This window comes from Talaromyces atroroseus (assembly GCF_001907595.1).
Source record: "Talaromyces atroroseus strain IBT 11181 chromosome Unknown scaffold_11, whole genome shotgun sequence".
Taxonomy (NCBI): Eukaryota; Fungi; Ascomycota; class Eurotiomycetes; order Eurotiales; family Trichocomaceae; genus Talaromyces; species Talaromyces atroroseus.
In genome coordinates this window covers 1,066,437-1,086,285 of record NW_017971443.1, presented here as the reverse complement: position 1 = coordinate 1,086,285, position 19,849 = coordinate 1,066,437, and the positions used below count along the sequence as shown (strand labels likewise).

The 19,849-nt window shown below is 47.1% G+C and overlaps 9 protein-coding genes across 9 annotated transcripts; 4 read left to right on the top strand and 5 right to left on the bottom strand.

Annotated features, from left to right (window-relative positions):
* Positions 1–42: 42 nt before the first annotated feature.
* Positions 43–1,298, bottom strand: UA08_07664 (hypothetical protein; the record flags this gene model as incomplete). The annotated part of the gene is made up of 3 exons (XM_020262583.1): positions 43–867; positions 916–1,230; positions 1,296–1,298. 3 exons carry the CDS (start codon positions 1,296–1,298, stop codon positions 43–45), a joined length of 1,143 nt encoding a protein of 380 aa, XP_020117314.1.
* A 383-nt stretch (positions 1,299–1,681) lies between these two features.
* On the top strand, positions 1,682–3,088 carry UA08_07663 (hypothetical protein; the record flags this gene model as incomplete). Its single annotated transcript, XM_020262582.1, has 1 exon — positions 1,682–3,088. One exon carries the CDS (start codon positions 1,682–1,684, stop codon positions 3,086–3,088), a length of 1,407 nt encoding a protein of 468 aa, XP_020117315.1.
* A 370-nt stretch (positions 3,089–3,458) lies between these two features.
* Positions 3,459–4,984, bottom strand: UA08_07662 (RuvB-like helicase 2; the record flags this gene model as incomplete). Its single annotated transcript, XM_020262580.1, has 3 exons — positions 3,459–4,415; positions 4,467–4,913; positions 4,976–4,984. The coding sequence occupies 3 exons, from the start codon at positions 4,982–4,984 to the stop codon at positions 3,459–3,461; spliced, it is 1,413 nt and encodes a 470-aa protein (XP_020117320.1).
* Positions 4,985–5,648: 664 nt separating this feature from the next.
* Positions 5,649–8,216, top strand: UA08_07661 (hypothetical protein; the record flags this gene model as incomplete). Its single annotated transcript, XM_020262579.1, has 1 exon — positions 5,649–8,216. One exon carries the CDS (start codon positions 5,649–5,651, stop codon positions 8,214–8,216), a length of 2,568 nt encoding a protein of 855 aa, XP_020117321.1.
* A 786-nt stretch (positions 8,217–9,002) lies between these two features.
* On the bottom strand, positions 9,003–11,078 carry UA08_07660 (hypothetical protein; the record flags this gene model as incomplete). The annotated part of the gene is made up of 8 exons (XM_020262578.1): positions 9,003–9,040; positions 9,105–9,450; positions 9,528–9,723; positions 9,811–9,962; positions 10,006–10,045; positions 10,592–10,773; positions 10,834–10,883; positions 10,943–11,078. The coding sequence occupies 8 exons, from the start codon at positions 11,076–11,078 to the stop codon at positions 9,003–9,005; spliced, it is 1,140 nt and encodes a 379-aa protein (XP_020117318.1).
* A 315-nt stretch (positions 11,079–11,393) lies between these two features.
* Positions 11,394–12,532, top strand: UA08_07659 (hypothetical protein; the record flags this gene model as incomplete). Its single annotated transcript, XM_020262577.1, has 5 exons — positions 11,394–11,406; positions 11,464–11,702; positions 11,780–12,095; positions 12,157–12,253; positions 12,328–12,532. The coding sequence occupies 5 exons, from the start codon at positions 11,394–11,396 to the stop codon at positions 12,530–12,532; spliced, it is 870 nt and encodes a 289-aa protein (XP_020117319.1).
* Positions 12,533–12,677: 145 nt separating this feature from the next.
* UA08_07658 (hypothetical protein) lies at positions 12,678–14,488 on the bottom strand (the record flags this gene model as incomplete). Its single annotated transcript, XM_020262576.1, has 5 exons — positions 12,678–12,697; positions 12,852–12,921; positions 13,043–13,663; positions 13,732–14,226; positions 14,297–14,488. The coding sequence occupies 5 exons, from the start codon at positions 14,486–14,488 to the stop codon at positions 12,678–12,680; spliced, it is 1,398 nt and encodes a 465-aa protein (XP_020117536.1).
* Positions 14,489–15,445: 957 nt separating this feature from the next.
* Positions 15,446–17,052, top strand: UA08_07657 (hypothetical protein; the record flags this gene model as incomplete). The annotated part of the gene is made up of 3 exons (XM_020262575.1): positions 15,446–15,596; positions 15,701–16,095; positions 16,165–17,052. 3 exons carry the CDS (start codon positions 15,446–15,448, stop codon positions 17,050–17,052), a joined length of 1,434 nt encoding a protein of 477 aa, XP_020117535.1.
* A 307-nt stretch (positions 17,053–17,359) lies between these two features.
* On the bottom strand, positions 17,360–18,344 carry UA08_07656 (hypothetical protein; the record flags this gene model as incomplete). The annotated part of the gene is made up of 3 exons (XM_020262574.1): positions 17,360–17,398; positions 17,471–18,232; positions 18,306–18,344. 3 exons carry the CDS (start codon positions 18,342–18,344, stop codon positions 17,360–17,362), a joined length of 840 nt encoding a protein of 279 aa, XP_020117528.1.
* Positions 18,345–19,849: the final 1,505 nt, after the last annotated feature.

Genomic DNA, 19,849 nt, shown 5'->3' with positions numbered 1-19,849 from the left:
GATCATGCTCGAGAGGTTAAACGTAAAATAGAGACCGTTGATCTACCTCCTACGCCCCTCTACATCACTCCCAGATGTAGGCGTTCCAGAATCTCCTCCAAGTCCCTTCTTCCGTGTCCGCAATGTCTGTCCTTGACCCTGAAACTTGGGTTTGTCGGCCTCTTCAACGATGTCTCCCTGTTCGTCACGTTTCGGGGCTGGCTTGATAGCATATCCAAAGAAAAGCTTGTTGAGACCCAGTCGTAGTGGCTGTGGCCCATTTGTCCTACGTGTTGAAGGCGGGTGCTTGGGATTTGTTGAGCTCCCTGCAACGGGAGTATTTGGCTGTGGCGTCGGTGTTTTGCTGCTCTTTTTGGCATTCAGACGGTGTCCACCAGCTAGAAAATTGGACGACACGGCTTTGGCCCCCTTTGCCGCATCGGTTGATTCAGGGGCGATTGCTGCGTAGTTTATTGCCTGAGCCATGCTGCCATGCGAATGCACCAGGCCACCACGAGGCACTGCTCCCTGGACACTACGCGGCGTGCTTGTCCCACTTGTACGTGCTGTTGGTTCCTCATATCCGACAGGGGGTGCAAAGTCGACTTCCAGATCTGTTTCCAACACCGATATGGCTTTTTTGTCACCGTCGGGCTTTGCGTCTAGCACTGCAATTTCGTAAACTTGATCGTTGTAGGCAAACGTGAAGATGTCTCCCTTTGTAAGACAAGAGAAATTCCGGAATGCATTCTCGAGAACAGCTTTGGGGTCACTGATGTCAAGGAATGATGTTGACTGCGGCTGAAGCTTGATGAATCGGCCGGGAGGAAGGTCGGTCGATTTGACCTGGATTAAATCGCCGGGCTCAAGCAGGAGCGTTTGCATCAACTATAGTAATGAGTATCATCACATCCAAGTACACAGGAGAGAACATACCCAAAAAGGAAGGTAAATTTTCCCCTCCTCTGCAATAAACTCCAAAACACCAGCATGTGTCATCCTCTCCTTAGCGCCGTTGTGTAGCTCAAATAACATCGGATATGTAATGTGTAGCCGTGTCAGTTTATCCAGTGCACTAGGTGGCATTATCACTTTGCCTCCGTGGTTGACATTTTCTCGCTCTGGGCCTGGAAGCATCGCCACTGGATAACATCGATAGTATTCATCAAAGCGACGGGTAGGACCTCCATAACGCATTGCGCCTCCCATGATGCCATCCATGGCATCCGGATCGAAGAAGCCTGGGCGATACTATTGGTAACAAGTTATCAGTATTGTGATGCATACATAAAGTGAAAGTGAAGGGTAGGAAGTACCATTGTGACAAGTACTTTGTCAAGGCCGTGTTCGTGCGGGGAAGCTCTGTTAACTGGGAGTTCAACCAGACAAGGATGGTGCCGTAGAGTTAGAAGATATCTCTCGCCTCGCGTATGTGACAATCTTTTATACTTTCTCAAAACAAGGCGCTAAAGTCAGAACACGGAAAATGTTGTTGGAAGATAAAAAGAGATGAGATGCTAACTATTGCAGGACTTGTCGGTGACGCAAGTGCGCCGGGCCAATTGTTTTCGGTCCATCCATGATTTTCCGAGCCGACCCCAGACTTTTGCAACCTCAACAAGTCGGCCACAATTTGTTTTGCCTCCAGCACACTTCCTACGAAAATCCAGCCTTGCTTTATATTTGAACAAGTTTCGGAATCATGTCCAGATCAGTGCGCCCCAAGCGCGCTGGCGAAGATTACGCTCGCACCCACCAAGCCGCCGAAGACGATTTTGCCGGGCCTGCATCTTCCAAAAAACCACGCTTCGATTTGCGCAACCCGTCCGCACTGGCACCAGATGAGCTCGAGGATGATGCAGTGCTAGACGCTGACGAGATTGGTCGCCGAGGACAGGGTGTCCGTCGCAACGCGGTCAATCTTGATGGCTACCAATCCGACAGTGAAAACGAAGGCTTCAATGCGCGGGTCGATGCGAAGGCCAAAGCTAAGCGGCGGCAACAACGCGAACAAGATGCTGGTGGCGATGACGACGAGGACATGTTTGCCGAAGAAGGGGAAGACGAAGTTGCGGATGAAATGGGCGAAGAAGAGGCATATCGAAAGAATAAGAAAAATGTGCGCTTTCTCAAGGACGAGGATATAGAGGGTCAAGTAAATAGCTCCCGCGGTGGTCGTAGCGTTCACGTTGACCTCGCTGGTCCGCTTGATGCGCGAAGAGCTGAAGAGGCAGAAAGTGAGAGCGAGAGTGAGGTAGACGAAGCCGAACGCGCTCGGGTAGACGAAGACCTGGACGAGGAGGTTGGAGCTGGTGGTAAAAAGACGCACGCGCCGCTCATCGATGCATTCAATATGCGAACAGAACAGGAAGAAGGCCGTTTCGACGACCAAGGAAACTATATCAGAAAAGCTGTTGACCCAGACGCAATCCATGACACATGGTTAGATGGCGTTTCCAAGAAGGATATCCGCCGAGCAAAAGAAGCCGCTGATAAACGAGAAAATGAGCGACGTGAGCGAGATAGGGCGAATGACAGTATACTGGCAGCTGACATTCTACGCACATTAATCAAACATCTTCAGCGCGGAGAAACCGTACTTGAAGCGCTCGGACGACTTGGAAAGGGTCTCCGTAAGAAGCCTAAGTGGCAAAATAAACAGAAGAACAAACATAAGAACAACGGCGCACATGCTGAAGATGTTGAAATGACCGAAGAAAATCCCGAGGAAGCTGCTCGAAAGAAGGCCATCGATGAGATAACAGGCGCCGCAGATCTTCTCTTGACGAGAGGTCAAACAGAAATTTACGACCAAGAAAGAGAGATGCTCACTCGTCAATTCCGTCGGGAAACAGGTGAAGACTGGATTGATCCGCCTGATGAGGCGGGAGAAGCGCAAACTCAGGTCCCAGGGCAAACCTCGGCGGATCAAACGACGTTATGGGAATATCGATGGTCAGACACTCGGGACGGGGGTGAGATACATGGCCCATACGATGGTGCTATGATGCAGTCTTGGAATGATGCAGGTTATTTTGGGGAAGGAGTTGAATTTCGCAAGTTGGGAGGCACAGACAGTGACTGGGTTCGAGTAACGATTTTCTCCTGAGATATATTATAATTCATCATGTTATGAAGACTGAACGTTGTACTATTGATATAAAAATGTCTCTTTTGATGAGACAGGATTAGATTTTAGGTAACCATAGGACCCTAGATACCATTAGCTGTGCTGACTTGGCCATATCATACATTTCCGTAGAACGTCGGATTTGCACAGAAGAGATGTACTTCGGTGGTGAGTGCAAAAACCAAACAAGGAAGACAAGAAAATATGCTCTTTAAAAGTTAAACCCCAAACCATCATGAAGAGGATCGCCCCTCTAGTTACGCCGCAACGAGATCTTTGGAAGAGTATCCAGAAAACACAAAGAAAAGAGAAATCAAAACGTCAAGTAAAATTGTGGTATAAGCTTTTTTTAGGATATTTCCATTGCGTCCCCATTGGCGTACGCAAGGTTCACATCGCCAGCCTCGCTGATGAAGCGTTTCTCGAATTCACCCACGAATTTGACACTTCTCGACGGGTCATAAAATAATCGGAAGCTGCGTTGTATATCATCAATGCTAACTTCTTTGGCCTTGCGCTTTTCACTAAGCAACTGAGACGTGGTGATGATGTTGCTGGCATAGCGTAACCCGGACTCTTGTCCTATTTTAGTAAGCAGAGCCAAAGCGTCAGGTGACAAATCAACCTCCTCTTCTTGAGCTCGAATGGCTAATATCTGTCTGATCTCGTCAGAAGTGTAAGGCTGAGTACTGACGATAACTACACGGTCCAAAAAATCAAGGGGAAGACCATGCGGTGAGCGATGGTTGGTCCCTCGGATACGTGTGTTGCCGCGGTTGCTTGCCATGATCACTATCGGGGCTAGTTCTGCCTCAAGCGCTCGGTTGATGTATGAGAAGCACTCTATATCGAGCATGTGAACCTCATCGATGAACAAGACGCCAGGAATTATCTCAGCTTTGCCTTCCTCTTTCCATTCAGCAACTTTGGTGTTGATCTGATCTCGGACCTCACTTCTAATTTCACCTGTGTCACCCGAGAAAAGAGCAAGGAAGCCTTGTGTGCGAGAGTTGATCACGTCTATCTCATGAAGACTAACAGTGTGCACAATCTCTTTGCGCACCTGAAGTTCTCCCTCTGGGCATTGCACGAATTTGGCATCAGGGCCCATGGCATCGTAGTCTCTCGACCGCGTATAAGAACGACCTAGTTTGGTGATCTTGCCTGAAGACTTGTCGATGGAAATGACGTCGCCAGCCATCACTCGTTCTCGTGTCATGGAGTCAATCATTTTGGTGCCCATGTCATATATAGTCTCCATGTCGGTTGTCTTGATCGTAAGTTTTCCTTGTTTGTTGCCCTGGGTCTGTTAGCCTTTATTCACTCCAGTCTCTTTTCAACACCGAAAAGGACATACCCCAGTCACACTTCGATCAATCTGAATTTCCACCACCTCGCCCTCAATAATTTCACTTTCTTCCTTGATCCTAACACCTATAGATTTGCGGAATGCTTGAGTGAGCGCCTCCGTCTTGGACATTTCCAGGGAAAAGATTTCTGATGCGGCAAGTGTGGTGAACGGCACATCGGAGCCCAAAGACTGGGCCATGCCCGTCGCGATGGCAGTTTTTCCTGTGCTAGGAGGCCCGGCGATCAAAACAGCACGACCAGCGATTTTCCCTTCCTTGACCATCTGCAGAATCACCGCTGCTGCCTTTCTCGCCTTTTCCTGACCAACAAGGCCCTGGGAGGATGCCCTGGGTTGCAGGGTATCAGCATCGACGCCGAGGCCGCGAATATGCGAATGAGCTGCGATGAGATTGAGACCGCGGAGCTCTTTGCTCTCTGCAATGGTGGAAATGGGCTGATGCACGAATCGAGGTCAGTAAGCATGACAAGCTAACCATCTCAGGTTCTTTAACTTACAGCAGCCATCGTGTACACGGCCAATCAATGAGCCTTCACAAGCAAAAGTCCGCGACTCCTCTCCGATGGGGCAAGGTGATGAGCAGGTTGTTGGCAGAGCTGGGGGGCTTGTCTTTGAGCAGCTTCCAGACCGCGAGTGCCTCAGCATTTTATTCGACGCCCAGGAAAGTCTGGGCAGGAGCCAAGCGGCAAGGTAACTGCTCACCGCCTGACTGACCGCCTTTCCGTGCAGCGCCTTCCGCACGTCGCGTAAAGGGACGTCCGGCACGATGATTGGCTCCCCCCACGACTGAAGTCACCTCTTTTAGCCTTTTCTGGCGACCAGAGCCGATCATTCAGACTATCTCAGGGAGCTCTTCAGAGGATTTTATACTCACAGACACTCTTGTGACATTGTGTGTTCCTGGTCCTCTTCTTTCCTATTCGTTCAGGTTGCTGTGGCTGCTGTGCAAACGGAAATCTTATGTTTTTCCTTTCCCCCCCCTCCCAGCGCTCCCTCACTGTAAACAATGAATGCTGCAGGTAGGTTCGCTCCACTTTGAAAGCTTCTTTGCTTTGTGGTGTTTATATAGATGTAACTCTCAAGACAGGATTCGCTTCTACTCGATACTGACTGCGATTACTAGATCTACCGCGGGCTTTCTGTACGAGTTGAGCTTAAGCGCAGTGCGATATGTCCGAAATCTCGAAGCCTTTCCCCTCAGCGCCAGCAACGTCGCCATCGCGAGACCCGCGCCGTTCTTCTAGACAGGAAAACCCTGCAAATGTCTCTTCTGTGCCTAACCCCGTGCCAGCATTTATGCCCTCTAAACCGAAGTCATATGGAGAAAAGTTGATTGAAAGCCTAGCAGGCTTATCCACAGAGGCGTCGACTACCACGGCACTGAAGAACGAATATTCCAGGGCAAAAAAGGCACAATTGGGGCTTAATCAGCAGTATGATAAACTTAAAAACCTGGGTCAATTTCCAGCAGCGAAGGACCTCCTTAGCAGAATACGTGATGCCCAGACCAAAGATATCGATAGTCTCAAAGACCAACTCACTGCGCGCAAAGAGGCTCAAAAGGCGTTGTCGAAGCACGCTGCTGCACTGGTAGATGCGGAGGCCAAAGGCCAAAATCATCCTTCTGATGCACTCAGAAGCATCGAAGCCGAAACAAAGTCTAATAAACTGTCTGTCCAGTCAGTAAGGGAAGACTTTACAAGACTAACGAAAGAGACTACGCTGGCGAACGAGAGATATACGGATATACAGAAAACGTCAAAGTCTCACTCGGATGAGCTAGGATCATTAAAAAGGGCTCAAGATGAGAATTTTAAATTGCTAAGAAGGACGTGCGACCGAGTCGATGCGCTAAGCGATCAACTGCGAAAGCAGACAGATGAGCAGAATTTGTCTGCGGACCACAAGCGTCTTTCCCGACTAGATGATGACGTATATGAGCTGAAGCGATCCTTGAATGACCGAGTGGAAGCAAAGGTAGAGCAATACTTGCGGCAAAGGAGAGACCCTCCAAAGTTGCCTACCGGTCCCAATCAAAACAGTCTTAAAACATTAGAAGATCGCATTGTCGATCTAGAGAAAAGGCCACTTCAGAGTAGCAGCCCCACGCCCGAATATGATACCCTGACGAAGAGGGTTAGTGATATTTTTTCTCGGCTGAAAGACGTTGAAACAAGCCATCAACATCTCACGACTGTTGTAGACGGGGTCAGAAGCATTCATGCGATGAAGGATGACTTGTTGACACAGCTTATTGACGAAAATCACAAGAAGATCCAACAACAACTTGAGGAGACAGTTGTTAAAGTCAAGGCAGAAGCAGCATCCGACTTAGAGAAGGCGATGGTACAGGTCAAGACTGAGGGAGTGAAGTCTGAAACAGGCAGTATGGCTAGTCTGAGAGAATCGGTAGAGATTCAGGATCAACGCTTGCAAACTGTGGAGACAGCAGTTGGCTCCTTAGAAACTCGTTATAGTAGCTTCACCCCTGATTCCCTATCTCTCCAACTCTTACCTATTGTACAGAGGCACTATCCACCAGCGCAGGCATTGTACACTATTGTTGAAAGATTTCACAACACCCAAGTGCAATTGGCCCAAGTTGCGCACATTCCTGGTCTCTCTGCAGCTGTGGAGAACCAGTCACGACAGTTAGCTGTCCTTGCTTCACATATATCACGTGGGAACGAAGGTTCGAACGAAGAGCGAAAGTTTTCAGCCGCGGTGATCGAGATACAAGCACGCTTTTCGCAACTCCAACAAAGGATTAACGAATTTGAGAAGACCCTTACTGACCGTGTGGATGACTTGCAAGCCCAGTCACGGAATCAGGATATAGTTGCAGTCGGATCGGGGGGGAACGAGCCGCAGCCTGTAAAGCAAGGGCTTGCTGCTAATCATGAAAACGATTTGCAATCGCAACCACAGGGTCAAAGTACAGCAGTAACTCAATCGACAGAAATTAACGCTCAGTCTGTGGAGGAGAAATTGACTGATCTAATCAACGAGGTCGAGAATAAGGTCCAAAGCCTAGAGCAAAAGATCAGTGATGTTTTAGGCGAGAACGGCTTGAAAGACACGACATTAAATCTCGAAAATCTTGAAGTTGCTTTACAGCAACATGTTGAGAGCCTTACTCAACAAATCGCGCAGTTGGAAGATAAACAAGAAACTACCGCATCTGTTGTCAAATTCATGTCGGCCCGCCAAAACGCCAGTTATGAATCAAATGCCTCGACTCTTACTACGGTAGAGGACTTGGTAAAATCAGTCGACGCCTTAAAAGACCAACAGAGTGCAAACGACTTTCAAACAAAAATCGAAGGCATCATGGGAGAGGTCAAGGAGCTCGCCTACAGACTTCAGGAGATAGAGCAGGCAAAAGCTATATTAGAGAGAAGATTCCGCGGATCCCAGTCTCCAAGACCTGAACGGACGCCATCACCAGTATTGACGAACAGATCTGAGCTTTCTCGACGGGACGAAGAGGTTCAAAGCAATCCTTCCGACATGAACAGCATCAGCTCAAAATCACAGAAGAAAGAGAAAAAGAAACGCAAGCTTTCAAAAGCTTTCTCTTCTTCGCCCCAGCCGTCACTATTCAATTCCCCTAGCAGCACGCCCCTAAGTACCCCTGGGCCCGATGGGTCATCCAAGCCGCCGAAAAAGAAACGACACAAACATCGGACGTTAATGGATGCCCCCAATAACGCAAATAATGGCTCCGCCGGCATATAATACTCAATAATACTCATCATATTTCATTTATACATTTTTCCACCGACATCTTGTTTTGTCTGGTTTTTCAACAATACATACCAATCGGAAGCAAATAATCTTTTCTCTTCTTGTACTATGTTTCCCCCTTTGGATTGGGGGGGAGGGAAGCGTGGGGGTGATCTTAGACACGTTATCAGGCGAGCGAGTGAGCGTGATATTTGATATTATGGGTTGCAGAACCACGGCGTTTTATATTTTTCTTTCTTCATACAGATACCAACAACAGGGAAATGGCAAGGGTAAGGGCTGGTGACATTATTTTCTTTCAGAGCATGCATTTATCTATATTTGCAAGGTTAAAAAGTGTATCTGTATCCGGGCAGGAATAGAGTAAGTAACCGAGCATAACTTTGATTTGAGGTAAGGGATATTCTAATATCCTTAATTAATGATGTTTGGGTACGTGCTTCACCTTTTTCTACTACCCAAATGACCTTTGATGATGTTTGTTATGTGCCTGGTCAGCTTGTGAACTAGGACTCGTTTCATCTACATAGCTCTGGCGTATTTATGTATATCCCGAATAATTGTATATACATCATATACAGGCTTCTTGACACATGAATATAAGTAGAACCTTAAAAGGTATTAGGAGATCATGTATTGGATCAGGTCTATCAAGTCAGTCTATCTATTCTCTATTTCCAAAATAATAACATGCATGTAATATATGCACCACCCGCCTTTCAATTGTATATCCAAGCCTCACCTTAGCTAGAATTATTCAATGTCGTCCCTTTATGTTCACTCAACGTCGCTCTCTCGGAAGAATTTGAGCACAGCTAGACATGCATGTTAGCTATCCTGAAGCCAAAAAAAATGCAATTCAAAATCTGCTATACATACCCTGCCTGAACTCCTCCGGCTTCTCAGAAATAACCCAATGTCCAGCATCAATACCCACAATTTGTGCATTGGGGAAGAACTTCTTGCACGCAGGTAACTTCCTGTCACTAATATATCTGGACTGAAGACCACGAACAAACAGTGTTGGACCGGAGTATGTGGGCAGATCATTGTCATTGCCATTTTCAGCAACATCAGCATCAATACCAGCCTCAAAAGGGAAGTTTGCCATTTCCTGCAATGCGGAACCCAAAATGTCTAATGGAACGCGGAATTTGAGGGTCTTCTTGTCGCTTTCGGGGTCACGGACTAAATTTGTGAGGAGGAATTGTCGGATTGGGAGGGACTGTTGATTATTAAAGGTTAATCAATCTCATTTGGTGCGCGACAGGTGGTTAATAAAGAGGGAAAGGGAGAAAGTACAGGTTCGTATTTTGACAATATTTGATCGGCTTCACTCTGCTTCGTAACGTGATTTGCAGATATTTCTTTCATGCCGTTGATGTAATCCTGGAAGGGCGATCCTAATCGGGCATTTACAGGCGCGTTGTCGACGGGAATCACACCAGCGGTGGTCTCGGGTGATTGTAAAGCTAGGACCATTGCGACTTTGGCGCCCCTGGACGTTGTACTCGGTCAGCTCGTAGCTTGTTGGGCCATAAAATGATAGCAATAAATAGATAGTACCTGATGGATTGATACATACATTGAATGCCCGATGAGAACAGTTTTTCCCAGGTTATGTTCTTTGATGAACTCGTCTACATCCTCCGCGAGATGGCTGTAGGTGTGTTCTGGAGCATGGGGGGAGTCACCATGGTTTCGGAGGTCCTTGTAGTCAGGTATGTCAATAAGATCCTCTAAATGAACAAGCATGATGTCGATGTCATTTCAGACTCACCACAACGTAAATGTCACGGTTAAGATCGCGCGCTAGGGCTCTAGTAACAAATCAGTCTATCTTCACCAAGAGAATACTAAAAATACTTTTTCCCCGATAGAATAGAGCCACGCACTTGCTAATACTCCGGTTGTTTTTCCTGTTTCCCAAAAATCCATGCATAAACACAATCGGCCGGCCGCTGCGCTTCGTTTCTTGTGACGGTGGCTCAATCAATTGGTACGCCAATTCAATCCGCATCGTGGCAGACGAAGAAAAAAGGCGCCGGGAGTGAGCGCGACATGGCCCCGACACAGCTCGCAGCTGCATGGGCAGAAACATGATGTTCGTTGCGCTGGATGGCTAATACTTCCGAAGAATAATTAAGGTTGAGCCGACTGATTGTCGCAAAGTTACAGCGCGATAAGATAAGAATTACACGTGACAAATCTTCTAATCTTATCTTATCGGGCCGGTTCCGGTTAGCTCCGCTCATTACTTTCAATTGCTATGCGACAAACATCTTTTGTTTGTAAATGCTAATGAATGCAGGCAAGTAAATACTATGCAGAATACGTCTTCCCTTTTAAATGTAAAATATATTTACTCCTCAACCGGCGCATCCAACAGCTTCGGCACATTCTCCACCAAGTACTCGACAATCGCATCAGGACCCCGCTCTACCTGCAATCCATGAGGGATGGCGTGTGTCTTGATGCCAGGACGAAGTCTCTTGGCTGTTTCGATGATTCCTTTTGCTTCTTCTGCAGTCCACATTGAGGCACAGAACTGTTGTTCACCTAGTCAGCTACTTCGGTGATCATTGGCGCAGAGCCGGCGGATTCTTACCAGGACGTCGGGTTGGTGCTCCTTGACTTTGGGCTCGACTTCTTCAATTTCTGGGGAAATTTTGTTATTAGCATATGGAGTCCATCAGTCTAAAGTTGCAAGGACCTACTCTCGGCGTTGTCAATATGAATAATTGTGTAGCGGTCCTTGAGAGTTTCGGCCAAGCGGCCGATCAACCTCTTCGCCCGTTCAGGAGCAGTGTTGACAGTGACAAGCTTAAAAGGGCCCTTGGGTGCGTCCACCATTTTGGTTGTGAAAATGTCAAAGAGTAGCTGTATATAGTGTGTGTGGACTTTTGCATTTGTGGTCCTGAGTCCCCGGCAGTCCCTTCTTTTTATATTGTCTTTATATTGCCTGCGTAAGGCCGGCTTCCGGCAGCGGGATAAGACTTTTGCCGGCGCTTCCTTCCCCCCCGCTTGACTTTTATATACGGAGGCGACGGACACAAATTGCGACTTCGCTGCTGACTCTTGCGTTCATCATTTTTTGCTTTATACATATCTTGTCTATCATTCTTCGTTAATAATCATTACCCTGCCACCTCCGAACCCCGAAAAACAATGGCATTTTCCCGTAAGTTTCTCCTTCCAATTAGTAAGAGTAGCTATTGCCTTTCTGACAGATGCCCAGGTCTCGTACGCTTTGTGCCCAAGTCTGATGAGTCCAAGGTTCTTATTGGCGAACCCGTCGACGCCAGCATTGATGTTGGATTGGCTATTTATGAGGGCAAAGATGTTGAAGTAAAGCCGTTCACTGGATCATCTATTCTTGCTCCCGGTGAGCGCACCGAGAATGTTGAGATCATCAAGACTGTGCTTTCGCCATTGGCACAGGAGGAAGTCGGGACAATCCGATGTATTGGATTGAATGTGAGTGTTCTTCATACACGACGATTCGACATAATTTGGATTTTGAGTGAGAGACTAATGCTAACTTTTTTCATTAGTACGTCTCACATGCCGCAGAGATGAATCTTTCACTGCCAGAAATTCCCACCATTTTCCTCAAGCCTTCAACAGCTCTGGGAAACCCGTGGCCAGAGCCATGCTATCTTCCAAAAATCACCCAAAAGGACAACACGGGCGACTACGAGTCTGAATTAGCGGTAATTATCGGCAAGACGGCGAAGAATGTTTCCGAGGAAGATGCCCTTGATTATGTTCTTGGATATACCACTGCCAACGACGTTTCGAGCCGGACATCGCAGAACAACCAAAGCCAGTGGTGCTTCTCCAAGGGATTTGACGGTGCCTGCCCTCTAGGTGCGGTTCTTTCTTTCCTTTGTCTTTTCTCAACTCAAGTTGCTAATGTTGCCCAATATAGGGCCCGTCGTTGCATCAACGTCAATCGTTCCTGACCCCTCTCAGCTGCAGATTAAGGGTACGTGGAACGGCAACGTCGTTCAAGATTGCCCTCTCACGTGAGTCTGCACTTCTTTTGAAATGTTGTCAACGATGAGCATGGAAGAAGAGAGAATTTAACATCCTCGTACAGAGACATGATCTTCACCGTCCCCCAGGTCATCAGCTATCTCAGTCAGGGCACAACACTGCCTGCCGGTACAGTAATCATCACCGGTACGCCGCCAGGCGTTGGAGCAGGAAAGAAGCCGCCTCAATACATCAAGGGAGGCGACGAGTTCCGTGTGTCGCTGGAACCACACATTGGTACTTTGATTACTCAGTTCAAGAATGAATAGTCAGATCAGGTTAACTCCTAGTAGTCGTAAATACTGATAACTATGCCTTCACGTGGGGTAAGAGCCTTGGGTAATGTGGGGGGCCAGGCTGAAAAGTATTTATCCGGTCTACAACTCCGATTTTCATCTAATTTCATACATTCATTTACCGAGGAACAGTAACATCTTCGATACAGCAGTTAATAGTATTTTCCTTTTTTACTCATTCCAAACTGAAGATAGGTTAAATTCCCGGATGCCTCAACCTTTCCACCGTCGTTCGCACCGGTGCATGCTTGCCCCTCAACCAATGAAGCAGCATAGTCGGTATAACACTTACTGCTATCATTAGGCATACCGCAATGGCTGCGCTTTTGGCGTGTCCTACTGACTTGAACATGGACGGGAACCTAAGCAGTAAGTGTCAGCTTATGCATTGTCAAGTAAGATGAACACAGCAAGCGACGAGTTATACCAAAAAGGACCTAGAAATCCCCAAGCCTGTCTGATGAAAAGTATAAATACTCCTACACTAGCAGCATTTTCCATGTTATTGTCTACTGCGTATGTCATGAGCACCGTGGTAACGATCTGATTGCCCATGCAGGCAATCGTAGCACCAACCATAGGCTTAATCGACCAGCGGCCTGCGGGAGTAAACTGAATCTCAGTTAAGAACACAATTGTGCCCACAATAGCAAATAAGAATCCAAAATAGCTAAGCCACAGTCGATATTCTGCAGGTGTATTTCTCTGCTTCCGTCGTCTTCGCGAGTTCATCCAGTAGTCAGACCCTGCTCCGCCAATGACTTCGCCGAGGAAGGATCCCAATATGGTGGATATAAACTGTAGGCCTAGAGCCTGTACGGAGAGGTGATATTTCTCTTGTAAAAGAGCTGGGACTTCGACTGTGACCAGGATGCTGCCCCAAAGGAACACCATGGTATAGGCTACACCGGGTACAGTGACTGTGGATCGCGTCACCAGAGTCAACGGCTCAATGAATTCATACCATGTGAGAGGAGTCGGATCAATGCGTCGAAAAAAGGTGAGGTATTGCCGGCGAAAGGCAGATCTGTTATTTACTTCTGGGCCCATGTATCTGGTCTCTGGGCCGAAGACGAGGTAGAGCAAGAATTGAACGGCGTTGGTCTGTGCAGAGTACGAAAAGAATTTACCTTCAATTTAAATACGAAAAGGAGCGAAAAAGAAAAACTTACAATGGCTAAAATCCAGTACACCCAGCGATATCCAATTCGTTGAGTGACAAACCCAAATAACAACGGCGAAAGAAACCCACCGACTGTAACTAGCAAAGTCCATATGCCCATATACCGGGCACGCTCATGCTTGAAAAAGCTTTCTGCAACAACAACACTCCCAAGCGAAGTGGCTGGCGAAATGAAAAACGCCACAATGGCACGACAGGCTGCCATGGATCCATAGCTGGGACTCACAGCACAGCCAATATTTCCCACTCCACTACATAACAAGGACAACAGGAATATGGGTCGGCGGCCGAAACGATCGATCAACGGGCGCCAGACCAGTGGACTGCCTGCTAACACGGCTATTTGGAGAGTGGTCAGATATGTGGCTGTTTGCATGGCGATGCCAAGGTTCTTCGCAATTTCTGAGTAGGATGGAATGATTGCTGCTGCTGTGAATGGGCCCATCAGAGCGTGGAAAGCGACGAGAAACAAGTTTGCCATTTTCTAGGCACCAGGTCTGTTAGACGATGATATTTTTTTAAGGAAGTAGAAAAGTGGTAGAGAAGAAACATACTTTCCAATACGGCCAATTGTGAGGATCTGCTTTGTCCATGGCAGGCATCGGATCTAGGTCTGCTGCTCCATGGCGGCGGATGAGGTATTCTCGATGCTCGGCTGAAATCTGAGGTCCGTTTATTTTCTCTTTATCAAAATCTGAATCCCCGTTTTCAGCATGGCCGTGTAAACGGCCATTTTGGCTTGTCATTGTGTTTAGATTGAAGATGGAAGCGAGAGGGAAGAAAGATAAGGAAAGTCAACCAAATGAGTGAAGACAAAACAACATATATGGAAAATCTGCAAAATGTGTAAAACTACTCTTTGAGGCCAGTCCTTTTTTTACATGTCCTTCCTGGATGGCAAGACAATAATGTGCCACTACTGGCACAGTTCAGAGGCGGGGAGGCAAGCGAGTCACTTCATGGTTGCGTCAAACAAGTGGCCATGAGATAGAAATATCCACATCAAAGTCCTAGGTATATAGAGGAAATAGAAGAATGAGATAGAAGGTTATTTTCATTTTTTCTCTCGAGGTGCTTAGTTGCGATGTTTCGATGATGATTGTATACTTCGCGATTGCCACCAATGAGCGTTTCCAGAACTAAGCACTAGGCCCTTTTTAGTGTTGGCGAGTAATTATTGCTGGCAAATAATTCAGACCTATTTTCAAAAAGAAGAAATACGTGACTTTAAAACATGACATTCAAGGGAAGTGATAGATCAGTAATAATGGCAGCCTCTTGCCTTCCAAGACCCAAAGTCGGTTAGTCAGTCACATGTGGCAACCAAGCCCTAACTCACCGTCTCGACGTAGAAGAAAATACACTAGAACTCCATAAATAACGATTCTACAGCTACGAAAGAAAATCTTTCTGGTCCGTTGTGGTGGGGAGCCCGTCACGGTGTTTGAGAGAAATTAAAGTGGCATAGCGTGCAAATGATCATAATAGCTTACATGTACTTATAGAGATACCGGTGCCAACACAACCCCTTAGCCTCCGATACTAGGAGCATTTAGATTTTTGACTCATCTATGAACATGCAGATGTCAATGTTCAAAGCCTGGCGTATGGCCGAGATCGTTCGTAATTTATATCAATTGTATTCACTCAAAATAGCTTGGAAATGCATTCCCCCCCGCGAGTTGCGAGAAAAATAAGAAAAGATGGGACATGAAACTATTCAAGTCGCTAAAATGGAAAAAGACCTGGGATCGACTGAGAATGACTCCAACACCCGAGGAGGGGTCATAATCGACCCTGCTGTGGAAAAATCGCTCGTCAAGCGAATGGATATGATATTACTTCCGATCCTCTGTAAGGCCCGACACAAACAAACACATTTATTCTAGCTCTACCGCACACCCGGTGAAACACGATAGAGAAAAGCATATCTAACTAGAAGTCAATATAAACGTCAGCCCTCGTCTATCTCACTCACAGCCTCGACCGTGCCAACCTCGGAAACGCCAAGTCGGGAACCCTAGAACAAGACCTGGGGCTTCATGGGAACCAGTACTCTCTACTTCTCATGATGTTCTACATACCATACTCTTTATTTGGAATCCCCGCAACCATTCTCGCCAAGCGATACAGTTCAGCACTGGTTATTCCCTTTCTAGTCCTAGGCTGGGGTAGTCTCGCTATGATAACGGCTGCCACCAAGAACTTTGGCGGGATTATGGCCACACGAGTGCTCCTGGGAACAATGGAAGCGGGCTTTCTGCCCTGTGCGACATTCTATCTTTCGACATTCTATACGCGTAAAGAGTTGGCTTCGAGACTATCCGTATTCTTTCAGATGGGATTTATATCTGTACGTAGATCTAAAGTTGAGACTCGGGCACTTGTTGTATTTGGAATCCACTGACTTCCATCTGCAAAGGGAGCGATTAGCGGGTTGATTTCTTGGTCAGTGTTTCAATGGCACCGAGCCCTAAGAGGATGGCAGTATCTTTTCCTCATCGAAGGCGCCATCAGCGTTGGCATCGCCATCATCGCGCTTGTCAGCTTACCACGTAGCGTACAAAGCTCCCGGCTATTCACCGACGTACAAAAACACTGTGCATCACTGCGTCTCGAGCAAAATAAAGAAGACTTCTCCTGGCGCACAGGCTTCGACGTGCTGCAAGACTGGAAGATATGGATGTTTGCCATTTCCGCGTTACTCTACGGCGTCGGCTCAGCAAGCACCTCCAATTTCTTACCGGTTATGATCGAGCGTCTGACCGATAATTCGGTTAGAGCGAATCTGTACACCATCGGCCCTAATCTCACCGGCGCGCTGGTTATGTGCATTACTTGCTGGGTGTCCGATCGTATTCAGCAGCGCGCCTTGGTCGCCATTGCGGTTATTATTGTGTCGATAATTGGCTGGATATTGCTTGGCTCACTCGACCTTGTACACCATGTGAAAGTCGGTTATTTTCTAACCTACTTGCTGACATTTGGCACGTTCACGCCTATGCTCCTCATCCCAGCATGGGTGGGCGCCAATGCGCAGTCTGCGTCTGCGCGTGCTGTGGCATTGGGTTTTATTTCCATGTTCACGAATCTTGGTGGTATCGTCTCGTCCGGTGTGTATCGACAGCAGGATGCGCCGACTTATAGGCCGGCACTGATTACAGTGTCGGTGTGTCAGGCGGTCTTCATAGTAATTTGTTTTGGCATGCGTGTTGTGTATTCTCGGATGAATCGCGATTTGGCGCGTGGAAAGACCGTTGTTGTTGATGGTGGTGTTGAGGTGAAGTTTGGATTTAGATTTATGCTGTGATCGTTCACTTCTTTCTCATACCTAAGTAGTCTCATAGTCTTAAGGCACAGGTGTCGGTTGAGGCCAAGGTATCTAAACTATGCTGTACTTCTCGCTCGCAGCTAATCATACGTTGATCCTTGGATGTTCTGCACTAGTTCTCTTCTAGTGATTTTACAGGTGCATTTTAATGTCAGAAAGGTTTCTGCAATACAAGTATATCCGAATAGAAGACTCTTGGTTACGCTCTCTCTGTTTCTCATATCCACTTAAATTCCTCGGGTATCTGCTGTTGTCTAATCGCCATGTATCCATGGAAATATTGAAATCACTCCTTGCCCACCACCTTGGTCACCTCAACGCCGTCCTGTATGCAATTAGTTAGCCATAACCCAATTACACAGGGAGATAACAGGGAAGAAAGAAAAGGAAAACTCACAAAATGCCCAGGCCTCATTTCAAACTTGAAGATCTCAGTCTCATAGACGTAGCTCGGATCTCCAGGAACACATTCCAACTCGACTCCCTCGCGGTCCTCTTTGATGGCCTTCACCAAATCCGTACCAGTCAACACGTCCTCTGAAAAGGTGTACTTCTCCTTTAATTGCACGTTCTTCTCAGCAGGAGATGCCCTCACATACTCCAAATAGCCCGGTGCACCTGGTTTGAGACAGTTATCAGCGGCCAACACCGTTACACCAGGTTTGAAGAGCCCTAGACTCTCCAACAGCCACAAATCAGGTAAGTAACGATCCTTCCAGTGATCAATCAACATAAACTCGACGTGATCAATCACATTATCCTTCACAAACTTTGCAATCGTCTTCTGACTTGGCGCGATATGGATAGTGACAAGATCGCCTAGACCGGCTAAGTCAATGAGCAGATTGGCGACAGCCGCATTGACAGGATTCAATTCCAGACTAAAATACCGTTCACCCCCCGCAGCACGCAAGGCGTCTCCGAGCATTATGGCGCTGTAGCCGACAAACCCGCCTAGTTCGATTACGGTGGACGGCTTGCGCTCGGCGATGAGCTTGCTGAGCATGCCGCCCTTTTGAGGTCCAATGGTCATCAGATGCAACTCTGTGGTCTCAGAAAATTTGTCAATTTCATTGATGACGGCTTGTGGATTGTTGCGGATTGAGTCCAGATGAGGGAGGGAGAAGATATAGTGGAGGAGGCGAAGTTCGCGGAGATCCTAGATAGGTAAATCAGAAGTTAAAAACCATAGAGCAAGTTCAAAAGCCTATGACGAGACTGCAGCAGCATACATCGTAAGATCCTATGTAGGGGTTGCTTGTCTGAGGCATTCTGAAATGGTTGCTTGGATGAAGACGTCTGATCTGGGAGTGGTGAATCAAGGGCGAGAGTTTGGGTCAATAATGATAACTACGAGGGCAGAAATATCGCGATAGAAGAAACATATGGACAGTTTAAGAAGAAGCCCGGAAGGAAAGTGGGCAACAGGCTGGTTTTTATATACAAAAATCCACGTTTATGCTGGGAGAAGAGTAACATCATATCTCGGACATCAACATAACTCCGAAGATGAGCGAGCTACCATTGGCTAAAATGCGGGGACAAGACGCGTGGCGTGGGGTTCTGGGATTCGGTGATTAGCTTTATACGGAAAGAGACTCCGACATGGCATGTCGCCACCATCTGATAAGATTGATGATTTGGAAGTGATGGTCTTCCTCTACAGGCCCAATTCCCAGCTTCGATTACTGGAAAGAGAGTGTCGGATATATGATAGGACGAGTTTGAAGGGAGGTCCCATAAAGCGACTTGGATGGACCATGATTGGAGGTGGGAGTGCCACCACTATATTCATTTACGCTAGGATTCAGCTTCACCGCAACTAGAATGCTTCGAAGAAATAAAAGAAAGTGACAAGTGTAAAGGTGATTATGATGACTTACAGCTGGCGATTCTACCAAAGCACCATCACAATCTTCAGGGTAAACCTGGATCTCTTTGATGCCCTGGAAGCCTCCCGTTGAACAACCAGAATAATATGAGTATTGGGCCTCATTGTCGTAATATGCAGCCACAATTTCTTTAGCCTGGACAACAGAGCTATGAATGAGCTCTTCTGGCCCAGTCCTGTACAGTCTCATTATTATGATAGGCCCAGGATCCGTCTTTACTATTTGACAACATTGTGCCCCGTATCGGTGGACACACATGCAGCACCGTACTGCGTTCCTTGAGCTATGTCTAATCTAATTAATACCGCTCCAGAATCCACCATTGCCAGCTGTATAGAGACGGGGGCAGAAGCATTCCAAATGAGAGGGATGAGGTAGGAGAGGATGGCACGTTGAAAGAGACTGCACAGAGAGCAGGAAGGCTGGATGCCACCTGAGGATAAGCCAGGTCTCCTGCAACGTTGAATGATCCATTATCTGGAACTTTAACTGCAAAAATTGTCGTCGTATTCTCAGGTAAGATGCTATTGAATGACTCCGTGGTACAAGGCAGATGGGTTGAAGCTCCAGCTACCTGTAGAAAGAAGAAGAAGAACGTGGAAAGGGCGACTGACTTCATAGTAAAAGATTTCTAATTCGCCTTTGTAGAAAATTATAGACAAGCATAGACAATGGACAGGACCCCATATCTCCTTATATGCTCATTCCCCGGATCTGCAGTGAGACGGGTAAAGACAAGGCCGTGCAACCCCGCCGGACGCAGCAAGCAGCCGAGCAATGCAGATAGTTGATGATGGATGTTCAGAGACCTCTCCGTACTTCAATTGTAAGAAGCAGTAGTTGGACAGAAGCAGGGTGTACGCGGATTCTTACGCAAGCATATC